We start from the raw sequence: 27,905 nt of genomic DNA on the forward strand, positions 1-27,905 counted from the left end.
ATATCAGAAAGAAGTGAGTTTTTCTCTTCTCTCATTGACTACCTTGACGTTCAAAATTATGTTGATTTTGAAATGCAAGACGAAACCGATATGCTATCATTCTTATTTGGAGCTGAGACACAGAGAGAGAGAGAGAGAGAGAGAGAGAGAGAGAGACAGAGAGAGACAGACAGACAGAGACACAGAGAGAGAGGCGCGGACGTAAGAGGTGACTAACAGGGGCGGATGGTCATGTCATCGTATCCCAATAGATCGATGCTCATAATGTCAATCTCTGGATTGTCTGATCCAGACTCGATTATTTACAGACCACCGTCATATATGGTTGATGCATGTCACCATATCCCAATGCTCATGGTGTCAATAACTGGATTGTCTGGAACATAGTCGATTATTGACAGACCGCCGATCGCTGAAATATTGTTGAGGGCGGCGTTAAACAACAAACAAACAAACAAAAAGAGAGAGAGAGAGAGACATTTTACCATGCATGTGTGTAGTAGTTTTCACGCAATTGACGATGGACTAAAATTGTGTAGTTAAATAAACTCCAGACCTATTTCCACACGACAGATCATGCGTATTTATCGTTTATTGCAAGGAAAATATAAATATCTTCAAAAGCCAGCAAAATCCCTATGTGGACGGCAGACACACACAGGAGCTGTTTTGGTGTGTCGTCGCACCCGTAGACACCAGCGTGAACCCGTCTAGATTAGACTTGGGGTCGCACGCATACTTCTCCTGGCCAACCATAAGGGTAGAACCAGCTTTGTAACAACGCCCATTGATGAGACACGCGTCAGCCTGTTAACAGACGGATTCTTTCAAGATGACATCGGTAAGTGTAGAATGTAACGTGATCTTATAATGTTAACAATAACAGACACCAGAACAGATTACAAGAATATGGTTTACGTGGCCAAACCCGTTTAGTGTTCGGAGATGAATCCACTCAATCCAGAATGATTTAAAGTTTCAGGTAGGGGCCAATTTCTCAATTTCTCAGAGCAGCTCTTCACCATAATTTGCTTATAACCATTACCTGTAATTCCCACCCGCCATACGAGTAGAGGTAAATGAGTGTAAGCGAGCATGGTTTAATGCTGCTTTGAACAGTATTCCAGTCATGTCACGGCGTGTGGGATTGCGATGGAGGTAGCCTTGTGATTAAAGGGTTCGCTCTTCACACCGAAGACTCGGGTTCGATTCCCCACATGGGTACGCTATGCGAAGTGCGTTTCTGGTTTCTCTACCGTGATATTACTGGAATATTGCTAAAAGCGGCGTAAAACCATACTCAAACACTCAGCGTAATGTGGGAGGAATTCCGAAGTGATGCGGGTCTCGGATGGGTACCACTTCGTGTGGTAGGACTAACCCAGGGGCGGGGTATGATACTGACAAACCGAGTGGTGTGTGTATGTGTTGTGTATGGTGTGTTTCTTGTGTGTGTGTGTGGTGTGTGTATGGGGTGTGTTTCTGGTGTGTGTGTGGTGTGTTTCTGGTGTCTGTGAATGGTGTGTATGTGGTGTGTGTTTCTGGTGTGTGTATGGTGTGTGTGTGGTGTTATGTGTTGTGTTATGTGGTGTGTGTATGGTATGTGTTCTGTATGGTGTGTCTGTGGTATGTGTGTATGTAGTGTGTATGTGTTGTGTATGGTGTGTATCGTTGTGTGTGTGGTGTGTACGGTGTGTCTGTAGTGTGTGTTGTGTCTGGTATGTGTGTGTGGTATGTGCATGGTGTGTATGTGGTATGTGCGTGGTGTGTGTGTGGTGTGTGTGGTGGGTGTGGTGAGTATATGGTGTGTGTATGGTGTGTATGTGGCACGTGTATGGTGTATGTGTGGTGTGTATGTGGTGTGTGAATGTGGTGTTTACAAGCTGTGTGATGTGTGTATGTGGTGTGTATGTAGTGTGTGTGTGTGTGTGTATGTGATGTGTTTGGTGTGTGTGTGTATGGTGTGTGGTGTGTGTATTGCATGTCTGTGGTGTGTATGGTGTATATCTGGTGTGTATGTAGTGTGTATGTTGTGTATGTATTGTGTGTGTGTGTGTGTATGTGATGTTTTTGGTGTGTGTGTGTCTGGTGTTTGTGTTGTGTATTGTGTGTATGTGGTGTGTGTGGTGTGTGTATGTGGTGTGTGCATGGTGTGTGTATGTAGTGTGTGTGATGTCTGGTGTGTATGTGATGTGTTTATGGTGTGTATGTGGTGAGTGTATGATGTGTATGGAGTGTGTGTGTGGTGTGTATAAGATGTGTGTGTGGTGTGTATGTGGCGTGTGTATGGTATGTATGTGGTGTATGTGTGGTGTGTGTATGTAGTGTTTGTGATGCGTGGTGTGTATGTGGTTAGTGTATGGTGTGTATGGAGTGTGTGCATGGTGTGAATGTGGTGTATATGTGATGTGTGTTTGTGGCGTGTGTATGGTATGTATGTGGTGTGTATATGGTATGTGTTGTGTGTGTTGTGTGTGTATGTTGTGTATGTATGTTGTGTATGTGGTGAGTGTATATAGTGTGTGTGATGTGTGTATGGTGTGATTGTGGTGTGTGTATGGTGTGTTTATGGTGTGTATGTAGTGTGTGTGTGATGTGTGTACCGTGTGTATGTGGCGTGTGTGTGGTGTGTGTATGGTGTGAGTGTGCTGTGTGTATGGTGTGCATGTAAAGTGTGTGTTTATGGTGTGTATGTAGTGTGTGTGTGATGTGTGGTGTGTATGTGATGTGTGTATGTAGTGTGTAGTGTGTGTATGGTGTGAGTGTGGTGAGTATGTAGTGTGTGTGTGGTGTGTATGTATTGTGTGTATGTAGTGTGTGTAAGATGTGTATGTGGTGTGTGTATGATGTGAGTGTGGTGTGTCTGTTGTGTTGTGAGAATGTTGACGCTGCATTCCGCGGGGTAGTGTAGAGTGAGATAGACCTACCCTCCGGTAGCCGGTAGTGTGTGTATAGTGTGTATGTGGTGTGTATGGTGTATATATCTGGCGTGTATGTAGTGTGTGCGTTGGGTATGTGGTGAGTGTATGGTGTGTATATAGTGTGTATGATGTGTATGAGGCATGTGTATGGTATGTATGTGGTGTGTGTATGGTGTGTCTGTGGTGTGTGTATGGTGTGTATATAGTGTGTGGTGTGTATGTGGTGTGTCTGTGGTGTGTGTATGGTGTGCGTGTGGTGAGTGTTTATGGTGTGTATGTAGTGTGATGTGTGGTGTGTATGTGATGTGTGTATGGTATGTGTGTAGCTGGTGTGTGTGATGTGTGTATGGTGTGAGTGTATGGTGTGTATATAGTGTGTGTAAGATGTGAGTGTGGTGTGTGTATGGCGTGTGTAAGTAGCGTGTGTATGTAGTGTGTGTGTGTATGGCGTGTGTAAGTAGTGTGTGTATGTTGTGTATGTAGCGTGTGTGTGGTGTGTATGGTGTGAGTGAGGTATGTCTGTGGTGTTATGAGAAGGTTGACGCGGCATTCCGCGTTCCGCGGGGTAGTGTAGAGTGAGATAGTCCTACCCTCCGGTAGCAGGTGAAGTGCTCGTCACACATCTGACACACACCGTTGTAGACGACGTAGGTGATGGAGTTTCCGCTGACGTTGGACTGAGGCTGCAGACTGATCGTGTAGGATTGGGCGAGGAAGTCTACAACGTACATCACAAAAATAATTTACGCAATTTATGATCTATGATTGTCATTAAGTTGAGATCAAATCTGACAGTTTTATGGATAGCAGCTTTTAGTTATTCTATTGTCTTGGCGTAATATGATATGTTTTCACTACATAGATGGGATGGATGTACAAAGATAACAATATAATGACAAAGTCCATGGCATAAGATTAATGTACAACGATAACAAAAATTATAATGACGACGCCAATGAGATAAATAGGTGAGTGAGTGAGTGAGTTGGATTTAACGCCGCTTTTAACAGTATTAGGTATCAGTGGGAGGAAACCCCGAATAGATGCAGGTCTCGGACGTTTACCACTGCGGTGAAACCCACGAACACGGGTAGGGTGCTGACAAACCTAGAAACATATTCGGGGCGAACCGGGATTCGACCCCACAATCATAGGTTTCTGGCGTGCCCAAGGGACGCAATTCTGCACAGCGAATCGCGGCGCCCTACACGACTGGGTCAACCGTGCCCCCTGAGATAAATAGGAGACGGTTAAGTCAGTACACTGAAGGTGTAGTTTGGCTACATGACACTTGTTCCCGGACACTTGTTCCCGGACACTTCAAAACAGTGGTCAATTGTAACAAATGGGAGTGTGGGTTATCAACCCCCAAAAGTACTAGCATCTGTACTTTACTAAGAAAGTGTTATCACAAATATAACATTTGTTACGCAGTATTTCAGTTATATCACGGCGTGTCGGTTTAATATTAAGCCACGGATATGGTCCTCACATCGCAAGAATCATAGTCAGTGCGAACCCATGATCAATGGACTTCATGGGACGGCGAAATTCGTCGCCTAAGGCGACTGGACCACCACCACCCTGCCGAAGTGGGCAACCAGTTAACAAATTGAAACATGGCCAATATTGAAAATACTGTACGACTCTCCAAACTGTACTGTGCTGCCAAATGAAGACTCATCATGATCAGGGCGAATATTTGATTCGAATCGATCCTGGACGAACTAAAGAGGAATTATGAAGACTACAATATCACTGGTGCTACGTACCAGTCAGTTTCGGTGTGGATTTAATGTCACACGACAGGCTGAAGGCGTTTTCCCGACTGTAACTAACTGTGTACGGTGCCTGGGGCTGACTCGGCCGGCCTTGTTCATACTGAAACATACAATACAGGCTTATAGGTTTTATGTTTGTTGTTTCATGCCGCTATATGACGGCGGTGTGTACATAATGTACATGATTGATATCATTAGCATCGATCCACGAAATTGGGATACGATGACATGCATTAACCAAGTCAGCGAACCTGACCACCCGATCCTGTTAGTCGCCTCTTACGACAAGCATGGGTTGCTGAAGACCGATACTAACCCGGATCTCCACGGATCTTATAGATTTTACTGTTTGGTTTACGGGTGCTCCGACCTTACAAATAATAAACAATGGACGCAAAGTTTGGAGCATTTATTACTGGTAATCACAAATTGTTTCTCTGAGTGACGGAGACAAGTGGAGAATGCTCAACGACCCGTAACTGACTGATAGCTTAAATACAGTTTGTTTGTTTTAAAATGAGAGAGGGCGCGCTTAAAAATTGAAATCTTGGAATAGAAATGAAATTATTTCGGAAACGGACTGCGTTTGTTCAGCAAAAGAAATAACTCATTAATTGTTATTTTTTGGAAAAAAATTCATAGTCGGCTTGTGGTGGTTGCTTTTAGTTATTACGACAGTAAAACAAGGAAATATGAAGTGATACGGGTGTGTGACAAATATGGGCGGGGGAGTACAACAGTGCAATGCGTCTTTATACTTTTTACATTGCCTTCACTGATATATAGAAGATAGAGGAAGAGCGAGTTAATGGGATTTTACGGCGCTTTAAGCAATATCCCAGCATTCTCACGGCCGGGAACTGCACAGATGGGCTTCACACATTGTATTCATACGAGGGAAATCCAACGCCGGCCTTCGGCGTGACAAGCAAACGCTTAAACCACAAGGTTATTTAACCACCCTTTATGAAGAGATCACAACGAAAAACTGATACTTGCTACTTACAGACGCAGGTGTCACAGTACAGGAGGTCATGTAACCAAGGTTACCAACAGTCAGGAGGGGGCTGAAACAGTCGCTGGACACCGACATGTCGCACAGAACACCGCTGGAAGGATGACGATTATGATGTTGATGATGATGATGATGATGATCAGCAGCATCATACGTTGTTTAACGCCGCACGCAGCAATATTCTAGCCATATGACGGCGGTGGGTAAAAAAATCGAGTCTGGACCAGACAATACAGTGATTGACATGAGCATCGATTCACGCCATTGGGATAACATGACATGCTTGAACCAAGTCAGCGAGCCTGACCACCCGATCCCGCTAGTCGCCTTTTACAGCAAGTACACACACCCGGCGACTCCTGTTCCTACCCGGACACCCCACAGGCCCTGGACGGGAGGAACCCAGTAGTGTATAAACGGACAAGGGTTTCAGGTCTTTTTCTATCATATTTAGCCATTATTAAGATGGGAGGGCACGGCTGGACAAGTCATCCTTGGCGCAGAAATTCGCTTTACCAGTCATCCTGGGCGCAGAAATTCGCTTTACACAGGACCCGTGAAGGTCCGGGTTAGAATAGGTCTTCAGTAACCCATGCTTGTCTTAAGAGGCGGCTAATAGAATTGGGTGTCATCGTATCCCAGTAGCGTGGATCGATGCTGATGATATCAATCACTGGATTATCAGATTCGATTAATTTCAGACCGCCGTCATATAGATGGAATAATTTTTAGTGCGGCGTTGGACATCAAACAAACAAACAAACGCTCTACACAGTTGCGACACGCCTTGATTTAATTGATATACTGTTGATATCAGCGATAAACCACACTCACTCACTCACTCACTCACTCACTCCCCACGGAGAACACCGACATGGCGTTCGATTATTGTTCCCATATTGAGAATATCACTAGAATTTATTAGAGAGCGAGTAGAATAGTAAAATAATAAAGACATTTGCCATTTTCACATAGCCAGTGAGTATGTTTTGGAGTAGCTTTTGGCGGTATTCCAGCCATTAAATGACATTCGCACTTGTACCCACTGGGGAATCGAGCCCGACGTTTAAGCCGTTAGGCTAGTCCGACCCACTAAGTGATCACGGTGTGGGTGAGTGTCGCGCCCCTTTGAACAATATGTCTGTTACTAACGTGGTTACAGTTGGGAGAAATGTCATACAAGTTTATAATTAAGGTGGAACTAACAAGAAAGGAAATGCTAAACAAATAAAGTATCATAATCAGTAAGAATTTGACATTTTATACCGGATTCTGCGGATCCTGGCACGCCTAAGAAAGACAACACTGCACAGCGGGTATCAGCGACTAAGGCCACTACGCTACCATGTATTGTAAGAATATGTGGTTGCTTTAGCATATTTAACCACATAACGACAGTCCGTAAAGTGTACTGATAATACCGCCTTAACTTAAGTATTGTTCGTAGAGGATCCAGAATGTCATAACTCCAACAGATACCAAGGACGTTCTACTCACCCCGTTATACCGGAGACAGTGAAAGGCTCCCCCGTTCTAACCGAACAGTCGGTCCATTCCCATCCTTCCCCGCACTGACAGACACTTTTCACGCATGCGCCGCGCATACTACACAAGTTAGGGCACTGTGAAAGGACTTCCGGTAGCTGCAGCTCTCCGGTCGAGGTCGTGTTGTAGCTGTGTATGTCGCTGAGGATGTCGGTCTCACATTGAGACTGGAACGCCTGAACTGCAGACGACACGTACCCGAGCCCACCGGAAGCCTGGAAACGATGTGGTTCTCTGGATCAGGTTTATTCAACTTTCAAACACAGTTCAACTCATGAGACAATTGATATACCCCACTCCGACACAGTATACTGACTCAGAGCCGACCAATTCTTGTTTCATCACCTGCAGGCAAGGTAACAGGAAGTATTATCTTTTGAAGTCTTTATGATCAGAGGATCAAACACCGACGTTCCGCTTTCCCAGTAGACACTCTAGCACAAGACCACGGAGTTTTTTGTGTGTCTGTGTTGTTTAACGCTGCACTCAGCAATATTCCAACTATATGACGGTGGTCTGTAAATAATCGAGTCTGGATCAGACAATCCAGAGATTGACACCATGAGCATCGATCTACACAATTGGGATACGACCCCCCGCCCCCGTTAGTCGCCTCTTACGTCCACGCCTCTGGGGTTCACGTCTCTGAGGTACGACGGCACAAACCAGCCAGGTCGTCACAGAAGCAAGGCCCACTGGGACCTATTGTAACCCTGTTCCCCACTTGCTGTAAGTAGCAGTACCGCCATACCTGCACGTCGTCCACACAGTTGCCGATGAAGTCGTTGATGTTGATTTCTGTGCGGGAGCCGCACTGTGACGAGGTGAAGTTGAGGATGGCCTCACGACACGTTGCCCTGGCCATGACCTCTGTGATTCCATTCATTGTGGGCCAGGGATGAGCCAAAGGCTGGTATTCTGTAACAGAGGTAGAGCAGCACGACTCTGTATAGTACGAGTAAAGATTCTGCAACATAAGTTGGAGCGTCATAATATCTTTATGAATACCTTGTAGCACACAGGGGAAATATTTTCCCATCCCTGCAGGACTGTGAATGTGAGATATTTCTTCTTAAATCAGATGTTTTCTTTCAATACGATATCTCTCTGCTCTAGGTCTCACGCCACTTCCATAGAAGATTGGGTCAGTGTAGGAATTAGTGGCCAAAGTTCACTGCCTTGTTACCCCAGAAATGTTCCAATCTCTCATTATAGTTTACTTGCCCAAAACACTTGCGATAAACTACGAAATGAAAACAAAATGCTAACAAACTTTGACATTCATGACACCTTAGCTGACTTGATGATTCGTACAAAGAAATAGTATAAGCATGGCATTGACTGCAGTTTTCAACTAGACAATCTTGCCAGCTTTCCGGGGATGTTACTAGCCCAATTTAAACGTCACTTGAATTTAACTACCAGACAAGCAGCCATTTTGGACACTGGGTCGGGTCAGCAACTCTGAGCGATCATTTGTGTTCTGTTGCGGTTGTGTTTTGCTAAGATGGAAGCGGTAAAGAAAGCTTCGTTTTAGAAAGCTGACTTCTGAAAGCTCAAGAAGCCACGCATCCTCATTGAAAGAGGGCTGTCACAGGTCGCTCAGGGTTCCACTGATGCGACCTCCAGCTATCCTCAGATCTTCACGCAGTGCAGAAGTGAACGATCTAATTTTAATGATATTGCAGTGACTCGTATTTTTAATAGTTGATGTTTAGAAAGAACACGTGAAAATATACGCTAAAATATAACTGTCATGTCGTTTTAGGATTAAGCAGCGCTTGGTGTGAGCGCTCGCTGACTACATCCGATATAGTGAAACCTCGTCAGTCCGAATCGTAGTCGGCAATGAACAGATGAGGACAAAGGCAGTATCTGCTGAGTGCTTTTTTTACTTCATTACCAATTACCTTTAAAAATGGTTTCAGCGGGAGGATTCTTTGCCGGAGGAGCCATTATTATCTTTGGCTGGAACTCCTTGCACGTTGGTCTCTGAAACAATACCGCCGACGGTCACGTATACTGCTATGTACATGGCACTTGGGTTATATCGGTGTATCCCCATTCTCTACATCTCCCAGGCTCGCACTTCGTTAAACATACACAGCCCCAAGGATTCTTTCCCGTTGCCCTTGATTTACATTTGTCAGTTTGATTGGCTACACTCCCGGGTCTAACGTATCAATTAGAATGCAAGTTACAAACCAGCCTCAAAGTGGATACGCTACTAGGTCTAACGTATCAACTAAAGCAAGTTACAAACCAGCCTCAAAGTGGATACGCTACTACGTCTAACGTATCAATTAGAATGCAAGTTACAAACCAGCCTCAAAGTGGATACGCTACTAGGTCTAACGTATCAACTAAAGCAAGTTACAAACCAGCCTCAAAGTGGATACGCTACTACGTCTAACGTATCAATTAGAATGCAAGTTACAAACCAGCCTCAAAGTGGATACGCTACTACGTCTAACGTATCAATTAGAATGCAAGTTACAAACCAGCCTCAAAGTGGATACGCTACTAGGTCTAACGTATCAACTAAAGCAAGTTACAAACCAGCCTCAAAGTGGATACGCTACTACGTCTAACGTATCAATTAGAATGCAAGTTGCAAACCAGCCTCAAAGTGGATACGCTACTAGGTCTAACGTATCAACTAAAGCAAGTTACAAACCAGCCTCAAAGTGGATACGCTACTACGTCTAACGTATCAATTAGAATGCAAGTTACAAACCAGCCTCAAAGTGGATACGCTACTAGGTCTAACGTATCAACTAAAGCAAGTTACAAACCAGCCTCAAAGTGGATACGCTACTACGTCTAACGTATCAATTAGAATGCAAGTTACAAACCAGCCTCAAAGTTGCTACGCTACTAGGTCTAACGTATCAATTAGAATGCAAGTTACAAACTAGCCTCAAAGTGGATAAGCTACTAGGTCTAACGTACCAATTAGAATGCAAGTTACAAACCAGCCTCAAAGTGGATACGCTACTAGGTCTAACGTACCAATTAGAATGCAAGTTACAAACCAGCCTCAAAGTGGATACGCTACTAGGTCTAACGTATCAATTAGAATGCAAGTTACAAACCAGCCTCAAAGTGGCTACACTGCTAGGTCTAACGTATCAATTAGAATGCAAGTTACAAACCAGCCTCAAAGTGGATAAGCTACTAGGTCTAACGTACCAATTAGAATGCAAGTTACAAACCAGCCTCAAAGTGGATACGCTACTAGGTCTAACGTATCAATTAGAATGCAAGTTACAAACCAGCCTCAAAGTGGCTACACTGCTAGGTCTAACGTATCAATTAGAATGCAAGTTACAAACCAGCCTCAAAGTGGATAAGCTACTAGGTCTAACGTACCAATTAGAATGCAAGTTACAAACTAGCCTCAAAGTGGATACGCTATTAGGTCTAACGTATCAATTAGAATGCAAGTTACAAACCAGCCTCAAAGTGGCTACACTGCTAGGTCTAACGTACCAATTAGAATGCAAGTTACAAACTAGCCTCAAAGTGGCTACACTGCTAGGTCTAACGTATCAATTAGAATGCAAGTTACAAACTAGCCTCAAAGCGGCTACGCTACTGGGGCTAACGTATCAATTAGAATGCAAGTTACAAACTAGCCTCAAAGTGGATAAGCTACTAGGTCTAACGTATCAATTAGAATGCAAGTTACAAACTAGCCTCAAAGTGGCTACACTGCTAGGTCTAACGTAGCAATTAGAATGCAAGTTACAAACCAGCCTCAAAGTGGATACGCTACTAGGTCTATCGTAACAATTAGAATGCAAGTTACAAACTAGCCTCAAAGTGGATACGCTACTGAGTTTAATGTATCAATTAGAATGCAAGTTACAAACAAGCCTCAAAGTGGATTCGCTACTACGTCTAACGTATCAATTAGAATGCAAGCTACAAACCACCCTCAAAGTGGCTACGCTCCTGGGTCTAACGTATCAATTGGAATGCAAGCTACAAACCAGCCTCAAAGAGGCGTTTAACGGGATCCGGTGGTCAGGCTCGCTGACTTGGTTGATGTATGCCATCGTATTCCGATTGCACATATCGATGATGTCAATCACTGCATTGTCTGGCTCATTCTCAATTATTTACAAACCGCCGTCATATAACTGGACTATATATATATATGAATCGCTCACACTGAAAACCTCATGAAACATGCCTGTATGCAGCTAAACAAATTGATTAAATCACACAGCAGAACCAATCCTTATGGAAATATATAACGACTTACATCAATGAAAGGGTCGCTGACTTTTAAGCCTCGTTTACACGTGACCTCCATCACGTGACCCGGCTTACGGGGTGGACAAGAGCAGTAGACTTTGGGCGGAACCTTCGTCGTGTGTACATCCTTGCCATGGAACAAGTTGCTCTTGGGGTTCACCCTAGGAGAACATATTCAAAATATGCGATTTACATGCTATTGGTGATCAACATACGTGATGTATTAGTGAGTGAGTTTGGTCTAACGCCGCTTTGAACAGTACTTTAGTTACATCGCGGCGTGTCAACATAATGTGGGAGGAAGGCCCAAAGTGATGCAGGTCTCCGTTGTTTACCACTTTGGTGAAACCCATGAACACGGGTAAGGTGCTGACAAACATGGTAACAGAATCGGGGATTCGAACCTATGATCATAGGCTTCTGTTAAGTGTAAGGGACGTAACTCTGCACAGCGAATAGTGGCGTCCTAGATGGCTGGGCCACCTATGCTCACTGGCAATCCCTGGTTTGTCTGGTCCAGCTTCGAATACACTCCGTCATCGGTGTTTATGCAGTCGAAAAAAACGTAAATACCCATTCACCTGAATAGATCAATAACCTGGCCGCTGATCTCTCCTCTCCTCCCCAGAGTCGTCAGGCCGTTGGTCGTCGTGTCTATGTAACATGTTTCACGGTAGAGGTCGGTGCCGTTGACGATGTCAGTGAGGGAGACAATGCCAGAGGGGAAGGTGAGCTTCACGTCCAGGTAGTGGCCGTAGCTCTTGTGATGGATGTTGATCCTATGGCCCATGGAGGTGTAGATCTACAAGTGTGTTGGTGGAACAGAATTACGACCATGATTGAATCGTTGAATTTCGAGTGAGTATAGTTTTACGCCGCTTTTAGCAATATGACGGCGGGTTTCACATATTGTACCCATGTGGGGACTCGAACCCAGGTCTTCGGCGTGACGGGCAAACGCTTTAACCACTAGGCTACTCTACCGCCCCACGCCACTAGGGACAGTATGCCGGTTCCAGTAAAACACGAGACAGCAGGGATGGCCTGTAGTTAAAGCATTCGCTCGTCAGAGTGACGATAGAAGTTCGTTTCCGAAACTATTTTTCATTCTAAGTGTTTTCTGCAATATCGCATACGCATTGATCACTCACCCAGAGCTAATATATTTTCCCAATTACATATCAGAAGTGTATACTTTACCAATGGAATTTCAAATCTGTCTTAGCAGAGAAGAATACGAGCGTGATTCTCGCGATCATCCAACGGAAATTGGATTTTGAACTGTGGGCGATGTGAAAGACATAAATTCCCTGACCGCCGAGGATGGGGTATAAGCTGGCGAGTACCTGGTACTCATTGGTCCCACAAAGCTGGACTGTGTATGATGTTGGGCGCGTGTTGGCCACGACAGTAGGATTACTGCTGCCCCCGTTGGTGTTGATGATGACGGTTTCGCTGCCTATCTGTACGGCCAGGGCTGTGATGACGGGGAGGTGAGACGGGTGCCAGACGTTTGTCTCAATCTGAACCTATAACAATAACATGTCCATTTTCCCGGAGATTGAACATTAACTTGCTCAGACACAAACTGTTCAGGATTGAGTCAGTGTAACAGTATATTAATTCAGTCACGGCGTAACAGACATCGGGAGAAAGACCAAAGCATTTTTCGAGACAGGACATGTTTTTGGTCACTGCTTAAAAAACTTTTTTCTCTGAAAGGAGGTGCTGAAAAAAATAATTCACAACAATTTTTCAGACAATCCAGCGTGTTCAGCGAACAAGTCCAAAGGGGGAAGGGATCTGAGGACAAAATAATCTTTTCAGGTACACATTACTTTTTTTTCAAAAACGTCCCATGGTTATAAGTTAAAATGGTTGCAATGTTTACCGCTATCGGTGCTCTGCGGTCGCCGGCCAAGTTGAAATGCCCGAGATGGTAAAGGTTGTACTTCCTAAAACACATTATAGTTTCCATTGATACTACTCAAAAGAAGTTGAGAACCCCCTGATCCTTTTATATTGTTATATGGCATGACAGATCAATTACAGTAACATGAAAGAAGGGGGTGCTCCTTAAGTTCGTTTGAGTAGTATATGATCTGCTACATAATAAATCCCTAGTATGTATAATGGAATAGATGGATATATAAGTGACGTCACTTCATGTGATTACGATTGTATGACGAGGCGAAGAACGTATTGCATGTTACTTCGAGATGTAGGTTTAAATGATTTTGTGTACATTCTGTGTAATTAATAACGTTGCAGAGTTTGTGGCAATAGAATACATACCAGTGCATTGCAGGGTTGAGCGACTGAACGAAGTGGGGGTCGCCACAAGAGTAGCAAATCTTAAACGCCGTATCGGTGACAGAAACCTGGCGGGCGGAAGTTGTATTATTAGTTATGGCGCCTTTAGTTGCCGTATATAGTGTCATCATATTAGGTTATCAGAAAGATATTGGGCGAGGCGTATATACGTTCAAATTTAGTGCATTTTATGTTCCATTGTCAATGTCTGTGTTTACATTAAAGCGTAATATCGGAAACATATGTGCTGGTCCTGTCATTTTTACCGGTTGTAAGTGTCAAGTCTTCATGTTGACATGACATGAGCGGTAAAGACACCAGATAGTGTAACCTGTTCGGCATAATACATTCGTTATGGTGTCTTGAGTTGTCGTGTACGGTGTCATACTATAAGTGTATAAGTTAAACTGTGTGGTATGAGAACATCTTCCTGAAACCGTCCTGGATATATACATGTACTACACAAAAGAAGATCAAGAACGCCGGAATTGTTCACATGGCTACAGCTGTCCTGCCATTGCTGGTGCGTATGGCAACACAAAGACTTCCACTTTTGGTGATCTTTATCTTGTTTTGAGCAGTATATACAGAAACATTAGCAGCTGCATGTAAAAATGTTAGTCAGTATATTGGAGTCTATCTGTATGAGGAGGTAATTGCAAACACGAGCATGGCTATCATACTGACAAACACTCCGGGTAATTATGTCATGGTTATAATGGTTGGTGAACTCAATATTCAGTAATAGTCCAGCAATATGGCGGCGGCATGTACATAATCGAGGCAGGGCCAGACTTCTTCTAATCCGGTGTAGTAATAGTTGTGTTTGTTTGTTTGTTTGTTTGTTGCTAGCACCGCACTCAACAATATTCCAGCTATATGACGGCTGTCTGTGAATAATCGAGTCTGGAACAATTCGTCATATCGGGAGTTGACAGTTCATCTTGTCGTTAGTTGGCAGTTTGTTATATCAGGAGTTGACATTTCGTCATATTAGTAGTTGACAGTTCGTCATATGAGGAGCTCACATTTTGTAATACAAGGAGTTGATAGTGATTTCTGGAGTTGATAGTTCATCATATCTGCAGTTGACAGTTGGTCATACAATTAGCTGACAGTTTGTCATACAATTAGTTGATAGTTGGTCATTAAATGAGTTGATAGTTCGTTATTTCGGGAGTTGATGGGTCCTAATATCATGAGTTTACAGTTCATCACACCAGCAGTCGATAGTTCGTCACACCAGTAGTCGATAGTTCGTCATATCAGCAGTTCACAGTTCGTCATATCAGCAGTTCACAGTTCGTCATATCAGTAGTTGATAGTTCGTCATATCGGGAGTTGATAGTACGTCATCTCAGGAGATTACAGTTCTTCACATCAGTAGTCGATGGTTCGTCATATCAGCAGTTCACAGTTCGTCACATCAGTAGTTAATAGTTCGTCATCACAGGAGTTGACAGTTCGTCACGTCAGTAGTTGACAGTTCGTCATATATCGGGAGATGACTGCAGACGGCATACAACAAACCTGTATTGGTGGCACTGTCACGTTCGTCCACAAGTCCAGGCCTGAGAGTAAATCCGTTATTGTCATAAATGACAAGGTTGTCTGTGAATTCGCCTTAATAACGGGGTCGAGCTTTGCAGCTAATTCTAGTGGCAGCCTCGCCTCGTGGGTGCTGGCGTTCCAATCGGTTGGGGTGAAGGTCAGGTCACATCCACCCACCGTAAACAGATCTGTACGGAGGAGGCATACAGTACTGCATTGCATAGTTTATAATCGGATATGTTATGTATTTTTGAAATAAGAAACAGTACATATAAACCAAACTATGAAAAGGGCGTATACGCGTATTTGTGTAGCCCTTGAACGCGCGCATTTGCGAATAATAAGATTTGTTTGCTTGTTATTTAACGCCGTACTCGACAACCTTAATTACACGGAATTAATGTCTGAATTGACACTGGTCACTGGTTTGTTTTTGGTTGATTGTTTGTTGTTTAACGCCGCATAGCAATATTCCAACTATATGACGGCGGTCTGCAAATAATCGAATCTGGACCAAACAATCCAGTGACTGACATTAGGAGAAGAGGTCCACGCAATTGGGATACGATAGCAAGCATCAACCAAGTCAGCCAGCATGACCACCCGATCCCGTTAGTCGCCTCTTACGACAAACATAGTTTGCTACCCGGATCTTCACGAGTAGTATAAAAAGAGCACGTGTACTAAGACCAGATTTCCTCTATTTTCATTTTGGTTTACGGATTTTCTGAAACACAAAATTGTCATGATCATTCATGATGTATGTTCAACTATATCGTGTCAATGTTCAGTAATGCTCTGGGGATACATGGCAAGAAGCCAAGAAAGTGTTCACCATTTTTTCAGGAAGAAACATCCAACTGTGTTTGATTAACAGGGATTTATCTAGCGTTTATAACTTAGTAGGCAGGCATATTGGGAAATATAGTTTTAGCCAAATCCAATATGGCCGCCATCAAGGAATGACATTCTAGTACATGACGTATGAACAGGACCCGCAACCTAAATATATTATGAAAAATGAACATTTTGGAATTTATTTCTCCAACACTACATTTGGTCAGTAAATAACTATAGTTTAGTAGACTTTATTTTTAGGTAATCTAAAGTGTGAAAAAAATAAACATTTCTTTCTTCCTTCGGATAATTATCTTTAATACATATGCCATTAAAGCTAATTAATTATACAAATATTGTATACTCATATGATAAATAACAGAACATTTATAAACAAAATGTGTATTTATTGAAATATGCATGTACGTGGCTAATGTTTGTTTGGCTTGTGACAATATAATTCGATCACGTTTGCAAAGTGGTGACCTGAATAAATGTTCCATAACACAGTTACACCTGACTCGGGGCCCCCTCTTACAACTACATCCCAGAAGCTCGTGCCATGACTTAGAACCTCGTGGCAGTGAAGCCCACAAAGACCCATAGCCATGTGCTACTGACTATTCCTTTAGACCCCAAACCGCTGAATGACCGGCATCAGGTTCTTCTCATCCTGTTCGGTTGCTACATCACCAATGAGATTTGCAAATGTGGGGGCGACTGTTATCACATTTAATTGTCCCTTGCCAGCCAATACTAAATTACATTCCTCCATGGCTGCCATATTAAATTTTGTTTTGGGTGGCCCCATATCGGAAACTATTTGGAATGTCATTACCTACAACTGTGCCAAGTTTCATGCTCAACACAAAGTTCACAATTGACCTAATGTCTGGAACCGTACGGCTGCACTTTTAGCACATTTGCATATTATGCAGTTCCAGATATGATCGCTCAGTCCAGATTAGCTGTCCTTATCAGCACCTGTCTCTCTCTGTGACATGCTCTTAACCCAGATGAACGATAACATTACCTCCTAACACATGTTGTACAAGTCAGTCTAGCCAGAGACCGACCCGGGAAGATCAGGGTCAGAATAGGCCTTCAACAACCCATGTATCTGACTAGGCTTGCCGTAAGAGGCGACTAAGGGGATCAGGTGGTCATCGTATCCCAATTGCGTGGATCGATGCTCATGATGTGGATCACTGGATTGTCTGGTCCAGACTCGGTTATTTACAGACCGCCGCCATATAGCTGGAACATTGCTGTGCGTCGTTAAACAACAAACGAACAACCAAAAACAAACCAGTGACCAGTGTCAGTTCAGACATTAATTCCGTGTAATTAAGGCGGTCGTAAATACTGGATTGATAGAGTAAAGGTTACATTCGCAGACAAAATATGTGGGTCTTGAATGACTTAAATGAAACTGAGTCTAGCCCGTCTTTAGCTGACGTACTTGGTGAGATGACGTGGACCTTCAGGCCGCAGGGGGTCTGTGTTCCCGACACGTGACACTCAACGGGCAGGGTGGAGATGACCTCGACCTTCGTGTCAGTTCCTTCTACAATGTTCAAAGGTTGAGGCTCGACCTAGAATGAGAAGCAAGTTGTCTGAATAGCTAAATGAAGATGAGAAAATGTTGTTTAACGCCGCTCTCACCAATATTCTAGAACATTTTCAGGCCTGAGTGAGTGAGTGAGTTGGGTTAAACGCCGCTTTTAACAGTATTCCTGTTATATCGCGGCGTGTCAGCTTAATGTGGGAGGAAAGCCCGAAGTGATGCAGGTCTCAGACGTTTACCACATCGGTGAAACCGACGAGCACGGGTATGGTGCTGACAAACCTAGAAACATAATCGGGGCGAACCCACAATCATAGGTTTTTGGCGTGACCAAGGGACGCAACTCTGCACAGCGAATCGCGGCGCCTTAGACGACTGGGCCACCCGTGCCCCCTTTTCAGGCCTGAATGTGGCTTCTCGGCCAATGAATATGGTGGAAGTCTTTACATTATGTATATAATAATCTACATGCTAGACTTAATGTGAGGTCAATACCTGTTTCTATGTACCCAAAAAGTAATAACGCTCTCGCACGATACTGCTTATGTTCTGGTCCAAAATAACCCACAGGTTGACCCCATATAAAGTCTATACTTGTAGATCAGGATGTCGAGTCCACATAGATATATTGTCGTGAATGAGATGTTCTGTTGGCGAGATACCGCTGCCTTCAGAACACAATGAAGGTAAACCCGAAGAGTGAGGATGTGATGGACGGTTGGAGCTCGAGGCGTCAAGGGACCAACCATTTGATAATCTCACTGTGTCTGTGCGCGTATTTTTTAAATTGTATTGGACAAATTATTTTTTTCGATAAAAATCCCAGCATATGTTCGGCCCCTAATGAGCACGTATAGAAATACCTTGATGCCGCCGTAGTAGCTGTTGCTGGTGTAGACGGGGCTGGTGTTGTTCTGAGAGTTGGTGTAGGAGGTCTGTACGCTACAGGTCAGCTGAAAGCGGACGCCAGGGATTATGTACGTTATACGTTGAGTGAGTGTCTTGGTTTTACCACCTCTGTCAAATCACGGCGTGGCAGCTAAATGTGGGAGGAAAGCCCGAAGTGATGCAGGTCTCAGACGTTTACCACTTCGGTGAAACCCACGAGTATTGATTCGGTGCTGACAAACCTAGTATCATATTCTAGTCTGTGATTCGAATCAAAGATTGTAGGTTTCTGGCACGACTAAGGGACGCAACTCTACACAGCGGCCATACATGAGCTTCCTGAAAAGATAAACCGATAAAAAGAGTAGTAAATGTAACGAGATACGTTGTAAGACCTTCACTTCCGGTACCCAGACCGATAAATCTGAGGTGAGGTGAGGTGAAATGGGGTTCAACGTCGCGTTCATGGTCGCACTTATATAGCGACGTCCGTGCTTGTACTAGTCCGGACTAATGCCGATTTCATAATGCTAGCCCCCTGAGATACCATGTCGCAGTATAAAATGAATACCCCATTCAGACACAGCCTACTGACTCCGAGCCGAACAGTCCTTGTTTTAGCTCCTTAGTTCCGAGCGCCAGGCAGGGTAACAACAAGTACCATGTTTTAACGTATTTTGGTATGGCGCGGCCGGGGATCGAACCCACGACCTACCGCTCTCCGGGGGCGGTCCCGATATATGTAGACTGGATGACGTGGTGCTGCGTTAAATGGTACAAATCATTTGCATATTGTGACGTGAGCTTGTGTGTCTTCATTGCCCAGTTGTTGGCGGTGACATTACACCCATCACCCTATAACTGCCACGGCGGATGCGACTTATTGGCCGGATGTTAGAATAGTTCATTAACACAGATCACAAGATCGGAAAGTAAGACATTTTTTGTAATAGTCTCCATGCTGACCTTGTGATTAATATGTCCCTTCCACTGACTCAGGGTAAAGTACGCCGTTCTCTCATCCCCAGTCAACGTCGTGCTACCCACGGGAAGTCCGTCCATAGACCACGTGACGTGGAACAGAGCGTCCGGGGATACGTCAGGTGACGTGAAGCTGCACGCTTGTCTGTACCCGCTGCCCTGGGAGAGTTCAGGGCCGGACAAGGTCACATTGTCCGCGACTTTGGGGTAAGGGGCTGAAGTAAAGATGGAGGTCACAACAGAACATATATGTTACTAGGTAAGATAATCAGATTCAGATTGGAGCTACTCGGAAATTAGTAAGATTCCCCAGCAGTGATTTACGTTTAAAGCTGATGGACACATTGACTCGGATTTACACAGTGTGCACCCCTGTTTTTAACGTATACACCGCTCACTCACTCACTCGCTCACTCACTCACTCACCCGACCACTCACTCACTCACTCACTCACCCACCCACCCACCCACCCACTCACTCACTCACTCACTCACCCACCCAACCACCCAACCACTCACCCACCCTCGAACCCACTCTCTCACTCACTCACTCACCCACCCACTCACTCACTCACCCACCCACCCACCCACTCACTCACTCACCCACCATCTCACCCACTCACTCACTCACTGACTCACTCACCCACCCACCCACCCACTCTCTCACTCACTCACTCACTCATTCACTCACTAACAATTATGTTCTATCAGAAATTGCCCAGCATGTTTGTCCCTGTGTTATCCCCGTGTCAGCATGACTATACATTACCTCTGCAGGGTTCGAACCCAGACGGCGACACTTTGCCAGCCGGACAGGGTATTTCTGTAATCAGATTCATGAAATACAAGATTAGTTGAGCATGTCCAGAATTCTCTTCAAGTAACTAATAAATGAAGGTTCACGCCTGTCACAACTATATCTCGGTTACCCTTTGAAGGTCAAGGTGAGACCACTTGCAGATAGCGCGACGTCGCTTTTTGCCGTCAGCGTATGATGAGACACTGGCACAAAACAGATCACATCTGAGCGATGGACAAGTGGAATCTACGCACACATTGGGGCCTCCGAGTTTCCATGTTGCCACCTTCATCCCGCGCGGGGGGTGGGGGGTGGGGGTAGGGGGTAGCCTAGTGGTAGCCCACAGGAAGTATATATATGGTGGCTTCACAACATCTCATGCATGTATACCCCTCATCACTTGGTTGGTCTCACTCCAGCTTGATAACGGTGTAAGAATCTTCATTGAAACGTCGCTATATCCAAAGAATACAGAAGTTGATATCCATAAAGTTGTACGTTTTTCTAATTAAATGTGATCAGACAATTTTTCGATGATCATTGTTTGAAATTTGTCATCGTTGGTGGGACATGCATGACTGTAGAGATCCAGTGCTTTCTGATTTGAACTCGCATGTAAAGAGACGATCTTAACCACTCAATGACACGACCTCAAATCATTTCAGGTCTGGTTAGCTACAAGTTAGATCTGGTTAGCTACAAGTTAGATCTGGTTAGCTACAAGTTAGATCTGGTTAACTACAAATTAGATCTGGTTAGCAAGTTAGATCTGGTTAGCTACTAATTAGATCTGGTTAGCTACAAGTTAGATCTGGTTAGCTTCAAGTTAGATCTGGTTAGCTACAAATTAGATCTGGTTAGCTACAAGTTAGGTCTGGTTAGCTACAAGTTAGATCTGTAAGGTTGGGTGCCTAGCACTAACTGTACATGTGGCCTGAACTACGAAGTAAACTTGATTGATATACGAGAAACAAACGCTGGAGATTTTATGAGAACTTAAATGAATACTTGCTTGTGCATGGCGTGAATCCAGTCGGGGACACCTGCCATGTTGGACATGGTTTGATGGAAGAATCTGGAACACACAACACCTAAACGTTGTAGGATACGGGAAGCACGGTTTGCCCAGTCTTATGTCATACAGAGTTGCGTCCCTTAGCCGAGCCAGCATCAGCTAATCATGGGTTCGAATCCCAGATTCGCACTCTAACCCTCAAGGACACAGGGATCATGGGTTGTCCAGTGGTCTATGTAAGACAGAGTTGTATCCCTTAGTAAAAACAGGGTTGGTTGTTTGTTTGTTTGTTGTTTAACCCCGCACTCGGCAATATTCGAGGCTTTTGATGGCGGTCTTGAAATAATCGAGTCTGGACCACACAATCCAGTGATTGACATCATGAGCATCGAACAGCGCAACTGGGAGACGATGACATGCACCAACCAGGTCACCTGACCACCCGATACCGTTAGTCGTCTCTTACGACAGGCATGGGTTGCTGAATACCAGCTATAACCCTACATACAAGATGGATGTATTTTTGCTCTCATAACTTTTCTATATTGTGTCAATTGGATGTATGTTTCACCTACCTGGTTTTAATGCCAACCTGGTTTCAATGCCATATCTTCTAATGTACAAGAGGTGGCATTATAACAAGGTTGTACTGTATATTGAAAGTGTATGCATGCCAACTACATTGAAATAGCTGATGCTTCAGCTCACCCGACATAATGATGAGGCAATTAGGATCATGCCAGAATTATTAATTTACATTGTGCACAGCCATGTCAGAATTCAAATTCGAGGCTTTTTTATATTTATGACACACTATTATCTACAAAAATATTTCTAGAGTAACGGAACACCCGATTCATTAAGTCGCCTCTTACGTTTGTTTGTTTGTTTGTTTGTTTATTTATTTGTTGTTAAACGCCGCATTCAGCAATATTGCAGCTATATGACGGCGGTCTGTAAATAATCGAGTCTGGACCAGACAATCCAGTGAATGACATCATGAGCATCGATTCAGCGAGCCTGACCAGTCGATGCCGTTAGTCGCCTCTTACGACAAGCATAGTCGCCTTTCACGGCAAGCATTGGTTGATGAAGACCTATTCTACCCCAGATCTTCACGGGACCGCCTCCTACCGTCAGCACAGGGTGCTGGGGACCTATTCTACCCCAGATCTTCACGGAACCACCTCCTACCGTCAGCACAGGGTGCTGGGGACCTATTCTACCCCAGATCTTCACGGGTCCGCCTCCTACCGTCAGCACAGGGTGCTGGGGACCTATTCTACCCCAGATCTTCACGGGACCACCTCCTACCGTCAGCACAGGGTGCTGGGGACCTATTCTACCCCAGATCTTCACGGGACCACCTCCTACCGTCAGCACAGGGTGCTGGGGACCTATTCTACCCCACATCTTCACGGGACCACCTCCTACCGTCAGCACAGGGTGCTGGGGACCTATTCTACCCCACATCTTCACGGGACCACCTCCTACCGTCAGCACAGGGTGCTGGGGACCTATTCTACCCCAGATCTTCACGGGACCACCTCCTACCGTCAGCACAGGGTGCTGGGGACCTATTCTACCCCACATCTTCACGGGACCACCTCCTACCGTCAGCACAGGGTGCTGGGGACCTATTCTACCCCAGATCTTCACGGGACCACCTCCTACCGTCAGCACAGGGTGCTGGGGACCTATTCTACCCCAGATCTTCACGGGACCACCTCCTACCGTCAGCACAGGGTGCTGGGGACCTATTCTACCCCAGATCTTCACGGGACCATCTCCTACCGTCAGCACAGGGTGCTGGGGACCTATTCTACCCCAGATCTTCACGGGACCACCTCCTACTGTCAGCACAGGGTGCTGATGACCTATTCTAACCCAGATCTTCACGGGACCGCCTCCTGGGGACCTAAACTAACCCGAAATACTCAATTGGAGGTTCGTACATTACCGGTACAGACAACCATGGGGCACATGATGGTCTTGAGGGGGAACTGATACACCAGGTAAGTTCCACAGTTCTTCACAGGGACTTGTTCCGACCACAGGCATCCTGTTGGCGAGAGACCAAGATGGTTGAAGCAGAACTTCCGGTCGACGGAAGGCCCGACTGGCGGGATTTTGTCATTCATCCAGACTGTAGACTCGGCCCCGCAGTGGAACTTGTCGACCTTGGCCATGGCGATCTCGGCACCGGTGAACCTGTACCAGCCTGGGATCAGCGACTTGTCACACAGTGATGACTGGGACGGGTTGGTGACCACACCCTTCTCCCTGCTACCCCCATCCAACGACATGTAGGAATAGCAAGGGTCGGGGGCGTCGTTTGCGCTTGACCCTGGAAGAAGCACATACATGTTTGTTCTGTTATTTTCTAAAATTATATACCTTTTTCAAATTGGCAATTTTGTTCCTAAGACCCCTTGGTGCATTGATTAAATTCCATATCCAGGAAAGGTGAATGAGTGGTTATAGTTTGATCCAGGAAAACGATATGGGGCAAGAATTATTATTTGTTAGTTGTAAATATGTTTTACCATTGGAATTGAATTTGGAAAATTAGTATTAATAACTTAAATTACTTTGCTGAGATATAGAGTGTCATCTAGAAAGGAAGTGTCCAAGCAATGTTTGTCTATTATTTAACACCACACGCAGACGCAGACGCACACGCACACACACACATATCCACATTCCACCTTCACACACGACTGTAAATCGGTAAGGTTAGTAAGAACGTATTGATGCTGAAAACGTGGCAATACTGAGAGTGAAGTGAGTGAGTGAATCCTATTTCTTCCGTCTTTCGAGTAGATGTTGTTTTACACCGCAGTCAGCTATAGTCCTGCTTGATTCCGGCAACTTGATGCCCCCGGGGCACGACGACAACGTGATGCCACCGGGGCACGACGACAACATGATGCCCCCGGGGCACGATGACACGATATGACCGCGATGTCCCAGATTAGATGTGTCTTAAAATATCTTCAACATGTTAAATCTGTTATACTTGGGGTTTTTTCTCAAACACAAGGACGCTAAAGTGAACCTTAAGGTGAACGCAGAGTGTCTGGTCTAAGAATGATAAGAGTTTCAAAGGTCCAGATGAAACATAAACTGACAAGACATTTGTCTCACGTGACCGGGTTGTGGATCACATTTGTAGAACACACACACGCACGACTCACACACGTAGAACGAACACAGGGAGAACACGCACATAAAGGCCACACACGTAGAACGCACACAGGGAGAACACACACATGAAGGCCAGACACGTAGAACGCACACATAAAGGCCACACACGTAGAACGCATACAGGGAGAACACACACACAAAGGCCAGACACGTAGAACGCACACAGGGAGAACACATATATGAAGGCCACACACGTAGAATGCACACAGGGAGAACACACACATGAAGGCCACACACGTAGAACGCACACAGGGAGAACACGCACACACATGAAGGCCACACACGTAGAATGCACACAGGGAGAACACACACATGAAGGCCACACACGTAGAACGCACACAGGGAGAACACGCACACACATGAAGGCCACACACGTAGAACGCACACAGGGAGAACACACACATGAAGGCCACACACGTAGAACGCACACAGGGAGAACACGCACACACATGAAGGCCACACACGTAGAACGCACACAGGGAGAACACATATATGAAGGCCACACACGTAGAATGCACACAGGGAGAACACACACATAAAGGCCACACACGTAGAACGCACACAGGGAGAACACGCACACACATGAAGGCCACACACGTAGAACGCACACAGGGAGAACACGCACACACATGAAGGCCACACACGTAGAATGCACACAGGGAGAACACACACATGAAGGCCACACACGTAGAACGCACACAGGGAGACCACGCACACACATGAAGGCCACACACGTAGAATGCACACAGGGAGAACACACACATGAAGGCCACACACGTAGAACGCACACAGGGAGAACACGCACACACATGAAGGCCACACACGTAGAACGCACACAGGGAGAACACGCACACACATGAAGGCCACACACGTAGAACGCACACAGGGAGAACACACACATGAAGGCCACACACGTAGAACGCACACAGGGAGAACACGCACACACATGAAGGCCACACACGTAGAATGCACACAGGGAGAACACACACATGAAGGCCACACACGTAGAACGCACACAGGGAGAACACGCACACACATGAAGGCCACACACGTAGAATGCACACAGGGAGAACACACACATGAAGGCCACACACGTAGAACGCACACAGGGAGACCACGCACACACATGAAGGCCACACACGTAGAATGCACACAGGGAGAACACACACATGAAGGCCACACACGTAGAACGCACACAGGGAGAACACGCACACACATGAAGGCCACACACGTAGAACGCACACAGGGAGAACACGCACACACATGAAGGCCACACACGTAGAACGCACACAGGGAGAACACACACATGAAGGCCACACACGTAGAACGCACACAGGGAGAACACGCACACACATGAAGGCCACACACGTAGAATGCACACAGGGAGAACACACACATGAAGGCCACACACGTAGAACGCACACAGGGAGAACACGCACACACATGAAGGCCACACACGTAGAATGCACACAGGGAGAACACACACATGAAGGCCACACACGTAGAACGCACACAGGGAGAACACGCACACACATGAAGGCCACACACGTAGAACGCACACAGGGAGAACACACACATGAAGGCCACACACGTAGAATGCACACAGGGAGAACACACACATGAAGGCCACACACGTAGAACGCACACAGGGAGAACACGCACACACATGAAGGCCACACACGTAGAACGCACACAGGGAGAACACACACATGAAGGCCACACACGTAGAACGCACACAGGGAGAACACGCACACACATGAAGGCCACACACGTAGAACGCACACAGGGAGAACACACACATGAAGGCCACACACGTAGAACGCACACAGGGAGAACACACAAACACATGAAGGCCACACACTAGAACGCACACAGGGAGAACACACACATGAAGGCCACACACGCGATGGCCAGGAACTCACGTGTGATGGCCCCGTGCAGCCTGTTTCCTACAACAAGCAACGAGTAACATGTCACCTGGCCCGTCTTCACGAATATAGTTTCATTCCCACTTCAACCAAAGAAGGACCGCATCCATGGTCTAGTGGTAGAGCGTCCGCCCGGAGAGCTGAAGGTCCGGGGTTCGAACCCAGGCCGCGTCATACCAAAAGACGTTAAAAGATGGTACTTGTTGTTACCCTGTCTGGCGCTCGGCATTTACGGGTTTAAGCAAGGACTGGTCGACTCGGAGTCAGTATACTGCGTCTGAGTGGGGTATTCATGTTAAAAAGCGGCATGGTATCTCAGTGGGCTAGCACTATAAATCGGCATGAGTCCGGTCTAGTACAAGCAGCCACACACACACACACACACGTGCATGCACGTCGCTATATAAGTGCAATAATCTTGGACGCGACGTTAAACCCAATGTCACCTCACTTCAAACCATAGAAGGCCCGTGTTGCATCCACAAAGAGCGACTGTATTACGTATGACGAAAGCAGTTCAACAGTTCTGTGTTCCTTGGGGCGATCGTGACATCACCTGTGGCTGACTCATACCGCGAGAACTTATATTGTTTTACGCAGTAATAACCGCTGTTCCAGCTGTATAACCTGAATTTGGTGACTGTGGCTTAAAACGACATTAATTCACAAAGCAATCCATGCCTGACTTTTAATCCTTGACATCATGTCTAACAGAACGCACGGACATCTGCACTATTTGGCAACATTACTGAAACTGAGCTACTTGTAGAGGTGTTTAGCTGATGCAAAAAAAATACAACATGCTAAAATTTTCCATAAGTTTCCAAATAACCTACCTGCAATCAAGAGGACCCACAAAACCCCCACTGCCTGTGTCATCTCAACCGTGTTTAACTTCTGGCTAAACGCGTACCACGCTCAACTGATAAGAACGGAAAACGGACAAGGAAAATGTGATAAGATTTAAATTTGGTACGTTTAGTTCAAAGTACTGCCATATTTTACACATCTCCACCAACAGGAAGATCGACGCCGGGTTAAGGTGGCCGGGTAGGACACGTGGTACGTGATAGTTCGTGTCGCTCGTGCATCTGTCACATGATTGTCCCAACAACACACTTATGTGTCAACAACGCATATATGAAATCCTCCCTCGCTTAAAACACACGGGAGAAATTAGAAGTGTGAGTGTAAGTTAAAAAGTGCTCAGTTTGACTTGGACTTAACAAAAATATGTATAAAATATTTTTATGAAAAGAAAATTGTTCAGTGGACACGCCGGATGCCGGAACAAA

The 27,905-nt window shown here is 45.3% G+C and overlaps 1 protein-coding gene across 1 annotated transcript; it reads right to left on the reverse strand.

Annotated features, from left to right (window-relative positions):
- Positions 1 to 577: 577 nt before the first annotated feature.
- LOC139452417 (von Willebrand factor D and EGF domain-containing protein-like) lies at positions 578 to 27,527 on the reverse strand. The gene is made up of 20 exons (XM_071233888.1): positions 27,447 to 27,527; positions 23,436 to 23,822; positions 21,473 to 21,535; positions 20,431 to 20,484; positions 19,648 to 19,877; positions 18,657 to 18,746; positions 17,689 to 17,821; positions 15,369 to 15,577; positions 13,821 to 13,906; positions 13,417 to 13,480; positions 12,872 to 13,054; positions 12,107 to 12,327; positions 11,533 to 11,686; positions 9,173 to 9,254; positions 8,014 to 8,180; positions 7,215 to 7,477; positions 5,709 to 5,811; positions 4,694 to 4,802; positions 3,512 to 3,639; positions 578 to 807 (listed from the first exon to the last, which is right to left on the reverse strand). Exons 1-20 carry the CDS (start codon positions 27,487 to 27,489, stop codon positions 637 to 639), a joined length of 2,940 nt encoding a protein of 979 aa, XP_071089989.1. The 5' UTR covers positions 27,490 to 27,527; the 3' UTR covers positions 578 to 636.
- Positions 27,528 to 27,905: the final 378 nt, after the last annotated feature.

The sequence above is a fragment of the Haliotis cracherodii genome, unplaced genomic scaffold, assembly GCF_022045235.1.
Source record: "Haliotis cracherodii isolate W230 unplaced genomic scaffold, xgHalCrac1.p SCAF_9, whole genome shotgun sequence".
NCBI lineage: Eukaryota > Metazoa > Mollusca > Gastropoda > Lepetellida > Haliotidae > Haliotis > Haliotis cracherodii.

What these genes read in the sequence shown, in the direction of transcription:
- LOC139452417 (XM_071233888.1), bottom strand. Translation starts at nt 27,489, where the DNA reads ATGACACAGGCAGTGGGGGTTTTGTGGGTCCTCTTGATTGCAG. An exon ending in GTGGGACCAATGAGTACCAG is followed by an intron (nt 12,328 to 12,871) that starts GTACTCGCCAGC and finishes ACACACTTGTAG; the next exon opens with ATCTACACCTCCATGGGCCA. An exon ending in ATCCACACCGAAACTGACTG is followed by an intron (nt 3,640 to 4,693) that starts GTACGTAGCACC and finishes TGTACGTTGTAG; the next exon opens with ACTTCCTCGCCCAATCCTAC.